The following is a 10464-nucleotide window of genomic DNA, read 5'->3' as shown; positions in this document are numbered from 1 at the left end:
GACCCCAAACGTTATTTTCAGTTTCAGAGTGGTGAATGGCTTTGATAAATACAAAGGTGTACCTCTCATATGCAGGACTAGAGTGTCTGTATACATAAAATACAAAGACAGGACTAAAGACTGGCTAAGAAAACACTCTCTCTGTGAACTGGAGAGATCTTACTGTACAATACATGTACTTCTCACAGAGAGCGCCAAAGCCAGATACCCAAAACAAACAGCAATGATTCCCTCCTTTTCCACAACAATTAATCAAGTTCAAACAAAGAAAAGAAAAAAAGGAGGGATAGGACTTTGAGGAGGAGTGGGAATAAAAAGCTTTAAGTGTGTATGGAGCTCCAGAGGAAAAAAATATTGTCAAATGTCTGTGACAAAACAGTTGAGAGTATCTGGTATACGTGCAGAACTGGCTGACCAGAAAAGAGGTGTCGTGAGAAAGAGCTCTGGTAGATGCAGCCTGCTGAGAGTGGTCCATGGGATCCCAGGAGGAGAATCTGTTTTGGTATCAGCAGTTTGCTCTGTGATTAGAGAGTAGCATCAGCTTTAAAAACAATCATTTTGATATTCTCCTTCAGACGGAAGCTTCAGTTTTTGAAGTGGATGCTTGTTTGAACAAGAATGAAACCAGCAGCTCTTCCTTCATTAGCAGCCATTGGATAGTAATAATTTTTATCTGCAAATTACAAAATGGAGCAGATTCAGACACAAGCTCAAAGGGCGAAAAGTACTTTATTTCCTTCCCAGTCTTCTAAACTAGTATATTTTCCCCACAGCATACAAATTTTATGCTTTTTATATTCAAGACAAGCTAGGAAGAGAGGAGTTAAATGACTTAACTCTTTGCTCCACCTCATCTAATAATTTACAACTACCAGGATAAATCTATAGTCATAGAATCATAGAATAGTTTGGGTTGGAAGGGACCTTTAAAGGTCATCGAGTCCAGATGGGTAACACTGCTCACACTCAGAGTGGCAGTATATGAGTGGGATGGGAAGGAAATAGGCAATCAAGACCACATCTGTTGAATTCTTCAGTGTTACCAAACAGCATAAGCAAAATGTCAAATTCCAGCCCCAAAACAGGCATGAAAAGAATATCAAGGTTAAGTTAGAAACGCTCAAAATTAGGAAGTGTCAAAGGCAACTGTAATATCTGTGCATACAAAAGAGATGCTGAGACTCTATAGGAAATCGTGAAGGTGGCAGCCCGCTGTAGCAAAGCTAGGTCTGCGGGGAGGTGGGGGACCTCTCTCCCCTGGGTGTACCCCGACCCGACCCGGCTCCTCTCCCTCCCCCTGCCCCCGGCCCCCCGGCCCGATAATCTCCAGGTGTTTCTGCTACAGTGTGCTTTGACAGTGGCATGGGCCTGACCTCAGAGTGTTTGTGCTTAGTTATTATTCTGGCATGCTGTCAAAACTTGACTGTAGAGCATGTCAGAAGGAACACAGTGATTTTTTTTTTCAATAGATGATTCTTTGGCAAACTATGAAAATAATTTCATTGGAGAAGAAAAAAAAAATCATTCCTCTTGCTACAGGGTTTTCTTCCTGCAAATTTCAAAGGCCTGCTGTGAGTAATAGTGTTAGAGCTTCCAAGCTGCAAGGATATTTTATAGTGGAAAGTGTTAGGCAACCAAAATAAATATCAGTTTCCACTGTTACGAAATAAAGATTTTTCTTTCTGTTGTACCTTAAAACCCCTGTTAAATGACATTTTTTTAGAGATGCAGCAGTATGTATCCAAGAGGGTTATTTTTTCATAGAGACACTAGGTTTGTTCTAGCTTGTTTATATCTAAATGAGAAATAAGTTGAGACAGAAAGAACATGATGGCTTTCTTTGTGAGGAAAAATGTAACAGGAATTCATCTTCATAAAGGACTGAAGGAAATCCTTAAATCCAAGTGCTGCCAGTCTCTAGGGTGTTCAAAATACATATTCCTATTTTATGGCTTGAATGCATCTCTACTTACAAGATTTGTGAATATTTTTGACAAACCTGGTCTGAGTTTTCTGCTAGCGGAGTTACAGATGAGGCAAGTTTTCCATGGTTTGGGGTTTTATTGCGGATGCTTTGCACAGCTCTGGTTATGTGCTTCCTTCTCATGACATCAGTGCTGAAGGGGAGAAAGAATGTAAACATCTGTTTTTTATAATTCAATTCCAGGCTTATAACTTGATTAGGATAAGCAATGTTTCTACATGATTAATTTTCCAGTCACAATATGATGGTTTTGAGCGTGCAGTTTTAGCACCAATTTTAAGATTAGTAAAATAAGGAGGGGAACTAATGAGGTAAATTCTGCTTCATGGTCTACCTTTCTGAGCTGCACCAAATGCTGTGTGCCTCATCCACCTCACTCATCCCACTGAAAGCAAAGGATGCGATTTCCCTCCCCCTTGGTGTTTAAAATGATGTCCCATTGCTCCCCGCAGCGCATGATGCAGCTGATGGGAAGGGAGGCTTGTGATAGCAGCACTGAGGTGAGCGGGAGCAATGTGGCTTCGGCTCCTGGGTCTCCGCCGAGTCCTTTCGTGTGGCGTTGGGTCAGCCACCTAGGATCGGATTTTCAAAAGGTGCCTGCTGGGATGTAGCTGCATCCTTAAACAACTAAGGAGCTCTGAAATATATAGCCTTTAATCTCTTCCATCGCCTGAGCAGGGTTAAAATACCACTCTGGCCACTTTCTTTTCTTTGTTGTCCAGTCTTTTTCTTGCACCAGAGACTGCCAGTGCCTGGAGCCGTGGTCCTGATCACATTTTGGGGTCTTTACTACCCACTTTAATAGTCACTGTAAGAATATGTTCATAGGAGCTGAGGAAAACTGAGGCTGGAAGGGGCCTCGGGAGGTCCAGCCTCTGGGTTTCAGGTAGTAGTTATGGAAGCGTAACCGAAGCGAGAGGAGAACCAGGGCAGCAGTACACGTAGGAGCGATCAGTCTCGTATCCAGCGCTTATAATAATAAAACAATAAATACACTCATCTCTCCTCCTAGGGATGAGCTCGCGTCAGCACCGCCGTCCTCACCTCCCCGGCAGGTGGGGGCGCAGACCCCGGTCCGTGATGGTCACGTCTGTACCTCACCCTGCGGCGCCCCGTTCCCGCCAAGGAGGCTCCCCCGCGGGGCTCGGCGGCCGCCGGGCCGGGCCGGGGCCGGAGCCGGAGCCGGGGCCGGGCGGCTCGGGGCGGGGCGGGGCGGCTCGGCAGCAGGCGGCCAGGTGCGAGGGGCGGCACCGGCCCACGGCCCCAGCCCGCCCCGCTAACGGCCGCCGCGGGAGGGGGCCCTGAGGTGAGGGCAGGGGCCGCGGCGGGCCACGGGAGGCGGGGCCGGGGCCGGGGCTGGGCCGGGGCGGGTGCCGCCTCAGTCCGCCGCCGGGGCTCCTGAGGCGGCAGCCGCAGCCCCAGCCGCGCCGGCAGCAGCTCCCGCACCCCGCGGCATGGACGGGGCTCAGCCTTCTCCCTCGGGGCGGCGCTGCCCCAGCCCTGCCCGATAAGAAAGGCGGAGCGGGGCCGCAGCCGCGCGCAGACAAAAGCTGCGGCGCTTCCTGCCGTCCGCGCTGAGGGGAGCGGGCGGGCGGGCGGGCGGTGGGCGCCGGTCTCTGCGCTCCTCCGGGCGGGGCATTGCCAAGTGCCTTTCGCGGGAGCTGCGCCGGCTGCGGGGGAAAATGGCTTTCCGCGGGGGCAGCGGAGCGTGGGGAGCGGGTCTGGGCGCGGTGCTGCTGCTCGCCCTGTGCCGCCGCGCTGCGCCCGAGCCCGGCGCCGAGGGGGAGCCCGGCGGCGAGGCGGTGCCGGAGGGAGCCTCCACCCTGGCGTTCGTGTTTGATGTGACCGGCTCCATGTACGACGACCTGGTGCAGGTTATCGAGGGGGCATCCAAGATCCTGGAAACGTCGCTAAAAAGACCCAAGAGACCGCTTTACAACTTCGCGTTGGTGCCTTTCCACGATCCAGGTAGGGATTTCTCCCTGGAGGGTGCGGGCGGGATCCGGGCAGGGGCGCGGGGGCTCCGCCGCCGTCTCCCGAAGCACGAAGCGCGGCACACGCCGAGGTGGGCTCGGGGGCGGGAAGGAAAGCCAGGGAGCCCGGGAAGGACAGCAGAGGAGGTCCTGCTCAGGGCTGGCTTTTATAAAAGGTTGGGTTTCCTGCGCTTCCAGGGGACTGGAGCGTAAGTATTTCTGTCACATCTTAGCCGTGCTGCTTGCCACACGGGTCTCTCCGCTGCCGTAACTTGCCAGGAGCGAGTAAGGTTTTCCGAACCCCATCCGTGCAGACGAATACCAGCAGACCTTCCAAAAGCCTTCAGGATAAACTGAAGTGGACTCTAAGTGCACTGTATGCACCAAAAAGTAGTTTAGGGGATTAAATACTCCTCTTAATAATTCTAATATGAACTGAAGTGGCTTCAGTGACCTTCTCTTCTAGTAGAGAACACGTATACTAGTAATGAAGCTACTAAGTTTTTTTCAGTGCCCTCCTATGGGAATACACTTATGAACATACATAATACAGTTGCACTTTTCTTCCAGTCTTGTTGTCCCATGTTTACATTCAGAAAGTTGCACTGGAATGATCCAGAAGCTTTACATGGTGTGGTTTTTTTGGTTTAGGTTCTTATTTCTTTCCCTCATTTTACCTTTTTTTTCTTTCTGCTGTACATCGTGCATTCCTCTCATTCAGCATCTGTTTTCTATTCCCTTCCTACCCCTTTTCTCTGGCTTTCTTCCTCTTTCCTTGTCAAATATCTTCTGGTGACTTGAAGAGGAAATAGGAACAGGATGCCCCAGGCTGGTGATGTGTGCTGTGCTGTACTGTGCAGTAAAAAACTCATTTAAAAAAAAAAAAAGAAAGAAAAAAAAGTCAGAGTGTGAAAAAGCCCTTGAAAATTAACTTTCTGGTTCTAGTTTCCATGGAATATCTCAGAATATGATATTCCAGAAGTCAATTCTTTAGAGTTCAATTTTTGCAGGGATATCGTCACATGAAAACAGACACCCCTTATATTTCCCCCCAGTCACAGATACTTCTGCTTACAAGACACATGTTTGCTATTGTTATAAATACCTTAAACCAAATGCTTGGAAAATTAGAGAAAAACTGGTCTTTGCGAATTTGGCTGTTTTGTTATCTCTAAGCTTGTATAGGTTCTCTTTTTTTTTTTCTCCTATAAAGAGTCCATCAGTGTGGTATAAGAGTGTCCTATCACAAAAAGGTCTGTTTATGTACCTTACTGTTTTCACCTTTGGTGTCACTTTCTTTTTTTTTCCCCCTTTTTACCTTTTTGTTATTTTATGGAACAAACATATATGGGTCTTAAAAAGCATCATGCTATAGAAGTAAGCAAGAAGGAAAAGATTTTGGTCAAGTGTAGAGCCTAGAACTCTCTTATATCCTTTTGGAAAATCAAGCTGATAGATCTCCTTGGAGCTCTTTCTCCTTGGATGGGGCAGAAAATCAACATGATGGGTTGGGAGTGTTTTGGTTTTATTTTCTCTCCATAATCACACTTTATACATCTTCCCTTTCTGCTTACCAAAGTGATTCACTATAAGAATTGATAGTTCTCTTTTTCAGAGGGCTTAGGTATCTATACCAACCATGAGAGCAAGAAGATGATCTTGCGTGGTGCACTTTTAGTTTGCACATTTGTGTGGATGGTCCTTTGTTCCTGTGCATCCTCAGTAGAAAGAAGTTCCAGCTTTTATATCATGGGTAGTTCCAATGCTTAACTTTCATCACAGGCCACTTTCAAATCCTTTGTTTCAGTAGCTACTTTTTTCTTTCTCAGCCCATGTTTTCTCTTCCTCATTCAGTTTTTCTTCTGCACATTTTCTCCTTTTCATTCCTTTTCTCCCATCTCCCTGACCCTCTTGCTTCCACAGGCTCTCCAGGATCTTTGCTTCTATTACAGACTGATTCTTTTAATCATGCTTTGCTGTACCGCTACCTTCTTGCTGTGTACATACCTCACTAGCAACAAATCCACTGCCACCTTCCTCTGCTTGATTCACATTTTTTCCCCTCACAGACTTCTTGCTTCCTTGCCTCCTCCCCCCTTCCCTCTCTTTCCACAGGAGATCCCTTTCCTTGGCAAATGTTAGATTTCATTCAGTAGAGTAACTGAAACTTAAATCTGCAGAGCTGACCTATACAACAAAGAACCGCTGGCAAACATATATTGTGTATCCTGTTACATGTCTCTATATGGAAGTTCAACTTCCCTGCACAGCCGGAGGGGGCCTTACTTTTTAGCATGATGGATAACTTGTGAGGTCATAAAGCTGTTTGAAGGTGGAGAACATATAATTTTAAACTTCATTTTGTCTTAGTTTCTGAAAACTATTTCTCTATGTCCCTCTTAGAGTTAGAAGGACACACCACAGTCCAGTGTCTTGAATTTTATGGATGTAGCAGTTCAGACTGCTGGTAATCTGGTATCTTACATCTGATGATGACCAAGCCTAGGCACTTGAAAAGAAAATGCAAGAAATACTGCTGTGACCAGTTCTTCAACATCTTTTTTGAATATATAGAGAAGTAACTTTTCTCAAAAAATCTAATAAAAAATATTGCTTGGTTTGTATTTCACAGTGTCCAATTCATTTACCTAGTGCTGTTCTGTCTGAAGACTGCTCAACTAAATTGATGAGCATGAGATTATTCCCCCCCCCCGCGAGCTGTCTGGTTATTTGCTCAACTGATAATTTTTCTTCAAAAAACAACTTTATATGTAGCTTCCCCACAGACAAATTTTTTTGACGTTTTTGTGAGGTACTGTAGTCCATGAGGCAAATGGGACTCTACAAGGAGTGCAACATATAGCTGGACCTCAGATCCAAGGAGCTTCTCTTTGGATAAAGCTGTTCTGATGCAGATACCCTCTTTATTGATAGGTAATTACAATTTAAAGTTGGTGTGGATTTGGCTTTTAACTTCATTGTTTTCCTAACTTATGTTGCACAGTGTATGCTGAACAGTGCCCCAGTCATTCACTTAGCAGTACTGCTTGATTGGTACTGTTTAGTGAAACAGCTCAAGTGCTTTCTAAGCACCATAAAGAAAGAGTTGTTGATGAGGAGAGCATATTCAACAAAACCGTACAAGAATGTGTCTTGGAAGGGTACTTGACATCACACAAGGTACAGCTGAATTATAAATAATTTGAGTTATTTAAAAATCCTCCTATATTCTACTGGACTACATTGTTACCCAAGTGCTGCATATTAATGCTGCATTGTGATATATCAACACATTGTGGTCTTTGATAGTAGATTTAAATGTAGCGTTATGAGTATTGCAATGGTATTTTGCTCAGACTATGGTATTTTGGTAAAAGAGTAATAATTAACAAGTACTTTTTTTTAGTATCAAACCTGAGGTTTTTGGCATAGAATTATGGCCTACAGAAAAAATTTGTAACGGGTTTCATTACAAATTCGTGTACCATCTGGTGGTATGCTGACATCTCCATTTTGAAAAAGCCTTTTGTTTTGGATTCCACTTCATGTGTAAGCATGTGCAACGCTTTCACAGATTACAGGAATTTTTCTATTGTGGTTTTTCAATGCCTAAACATGATCACAGAAGTTTTGTAGATATTGAAAAGGGCTGTTGACAAAGAAATCTCTTGCCAGACGTGTGTTCAATGGAAAAACTCAAAAATAAGTAAATAAATAAAAATGTCCCGAATTAAGAAGAGTTGGCACAGGAAAACTTTGAACTGGAGCTAAAGCTTAAGATCATCAAATGCTTTTGTAGTTGCATGTTGTGGGTCCCGATCTCCTAGTAACTCCCATTGTATCCTGTGGAAACGGGATTGGACTCAGAATGCCTTTATTTAACATCTGTGGCCAGCTTTTCTGTTTTTTCTTTATGCCATTAAGGAATTTTGGAATGGAAAATAAGCCTAAGAGGACAAATTCATCCCTGGTATTTTTCTGTAAAGCTAATGGAATTATACCACTAATAACTCTGACTCAGTGTGATTTAATCAAGCATTCCTTTAGTGTGAATGACTATTTTATAGACCAAACTCCAGTAACTAATTTTAATTACAAGAAAAATGAAGGGAATATATAACCTCTGGACTTCCTAGTGCACAGGATGATGTTTGCCTGTTAATATTCTCCACGTCTACAAATCTCTGATATGAGCATCTCCTAACCCTTTTTCTTACAAGTCAGATAGGGAACATATTGCCTGTGTGAGAAAAGGGAAAACGTTAGTGCTGCTTTGTTCAGATGGGAAAATAGTATTGAACTGAAGTCATCCACCTAGGGTCACATAGTAGGAGAACTAGAAGTACAGTGGTTTTTTTTTTTTTTTTCCTTGATCCCACTCCTCTTTTTTTTGAGAGTAAAGCTCTGATTATATCATGGAGTAAAGGTACATAATTATGTTTAATTTTACAACTTGGGGTCTCTTTTATTTAACAGACTTGCAATGCTATATCCATAACAACAGTTAGGCTGCTGGGCCACTTACTAGCTTGGAACAAGTTCAGAAGGTCATATGAAAGGTCTAAGAACTTTGGTTTTTGCAGGTTTGATAGTTTTTTGAGAAGTTATAATGAAGAAGAAATAATGGTTTTTCCAGAGGAGAGACATAAGAAATTAGGCTATTAATGGAATTAAAATTTTTCATACTTGCTGATATAAAAAGTATTGTGGTTATACAAATGGATAATAAAGGGAGGTGGTAAGCTGTGTGCAGAAATGGAGAAGTATAAGCTTTCCTTTACGTGTTAACTTCTGCCTTGAAAAAGACACTTGTGAGTGATGAAGAATAAATTGTCATCTGAGTGTAGCAATAAAACTTCCACCCCTGCTCAGCTGAAACTCTTCCTGAAATTCAACTGCAGTGGCTGCATGGCCAGCCTTCCCAATATGAGCCACCACTTTGTTGTTTCTGTATCTACAGGTAAACAGTATCACTGCCTCTTTACTGCCCAGCAGGTTTCTGACATCAGACTCTTCTGATAGCTTTTCTCCAACATGTTGCCCTGCACTTACCCTTTTGCATTCTTCTGTCACTTGAGTTCTTTGGCCTCAGGCTTTACTCTCAGATTTATGGGTGTCTGTTAAACTTTTCAGGCAAAGGCCGAAGGTATATAAATGGGTTGTCTGAAGCCTTTTCCCATTGAGGAGAAGTTGAATGGTCCTTCTGGTATAGCCTGAGGAGGTGGTCATTGTCTTCAGGATTCCCTCTGCTTCCTTTGGGCGAGGGAATAAGTCCGTCAAGACTTGGTGTTAGTTTTACTGAAGAATAGGAACATGGCTGTGGAGAAACTGTATGGCAGTCGTTTTCAAAGCAGGGAGGACAAGTTTTAAGGGAAATGCGGTATTTTGTACTGGTACCTGAGTTTGCCAGCACTACAGAAGTGGCATTTGTACAAGGGGTGGGGGCAGCACGAGAAAAGTCTGGGGGCTCCTGCGGTGTGCCATTCCCTTGCGGTTCTCATTCTGGGGGTCAGGTAGACCTGCTGGTGTCATTGTGTTTGTGGGTAAGTAATAGCACTTATTTGAGGTTGGTCTGTTATAAGCTGTGCTGTGGCGTGGTATAAACTTCCTTAGTACTTCGGTGAGTGACATTCAGCACTGTGTGGGTGTAATACAGTGGTTTTTAATTGAGTTTTGAGTACACTGTGATGGAACTAGAGGAGTTAGAGAAGAGGTGGGGGAGGGATATTGCCAGTGTTTTACAGTATATCTTTTGCTTAAGAAAGAGAAAGGTTCAGTGGGTTGCTGCTGTGTGCATGTGTCCTGGACTGACCTCACGTCAATCTGTTGTATTCTGCAAACCACACAGTGAGATGGAAATGGGAATCTCTGCCCATCAGGAACTGAGGACTTGGTGGATTCTGGGAAGGTCTGCCTGTCTTTGGGCAGTAGCTCTTCCCGTCCACATTCAGCAGGTCTCCTTACCTTCCTCAGTAGGTAAAACTGTTTGAAAGCTGTCTGATATTTGAACTAGACAAATTATTAGGTTGGCAAGGAGGAATAAACTGCTTGCCAGTGAAGTTCTGTGGGCAAATGTTTTGCAAACACTGGGTACTTATCAAAATCCCATAGTTTTTATAGCAAGGAAAGAGAAGAGTTGCCCCAACTCTGTTTGGTAAGAGTAAGGTCAGAGGCAAAGAAAATTATTCGCTCCACTTAATTCAAATAGTTTTCTTTTTGAGAGTTGAGTGGGTTTCATATTATTCCTAAAATCCAAAGTGGGGAAAAAATGTGCGAATTTAACAAGTCTGATCTCCCTGTTCTGGTGCAGTAGCTCTACTGATGTATCACAGAATATCAGGTTAGAGTTGTCACGGCTGATCTTTCAGAGTAGTGTTCTTAGGATTTTCAGAAATTTCTGAGGCCACCAATCTGAAAAACTCAAGGTTGTGTAAGGTTGTTTTGGGCTTGATTTATTTTGGACTTCCTTAGATATATAGTGACAGCAATAATGACTGCATGTCCAAG

The 10464-nt window shown here is 44.0% G+C and overlaps 1 protein-coding gene across 1 annotated transcript in view; it reads left to right on the top strand.

Moving 5' to 3' along the window:
- Positions 1 to 3666: 3666 nt before the first annotated feature.
- Positions 3667 to 10464, top strand: part of HMCN1 (hemicentin 1) — a 201240-nt gene continuing 194442 nt past the window's right edge. The window contains 1 exon segment of the mRNA XM_050900953.1: positions 3667 to 3952. Within this exon segment, the coding sequence (XP_050756910.1) occupies positions 3667 to 3952 (286 nt within the window).

This window comes from Gymnogyps californianus, chromosome 8, assembly GCF_018139145.2.
Source record: "Gymnogyps californianus isolate 813 chromosome 8, ASM1813914v2, whole genome shotgun sequence".
NCBI classification, from domain to species: domain Eukaryota; kingdom Metazoa; phylum Chordata; class Aves; order Accipitriformes; family Cathartidae; genus Gymnogyps; species Gymnogyps californianus.
Note: the sequence above shows the minus strand (reverse complement) of the source record. Positions and strands in the feature narration are given on the sequence as shown.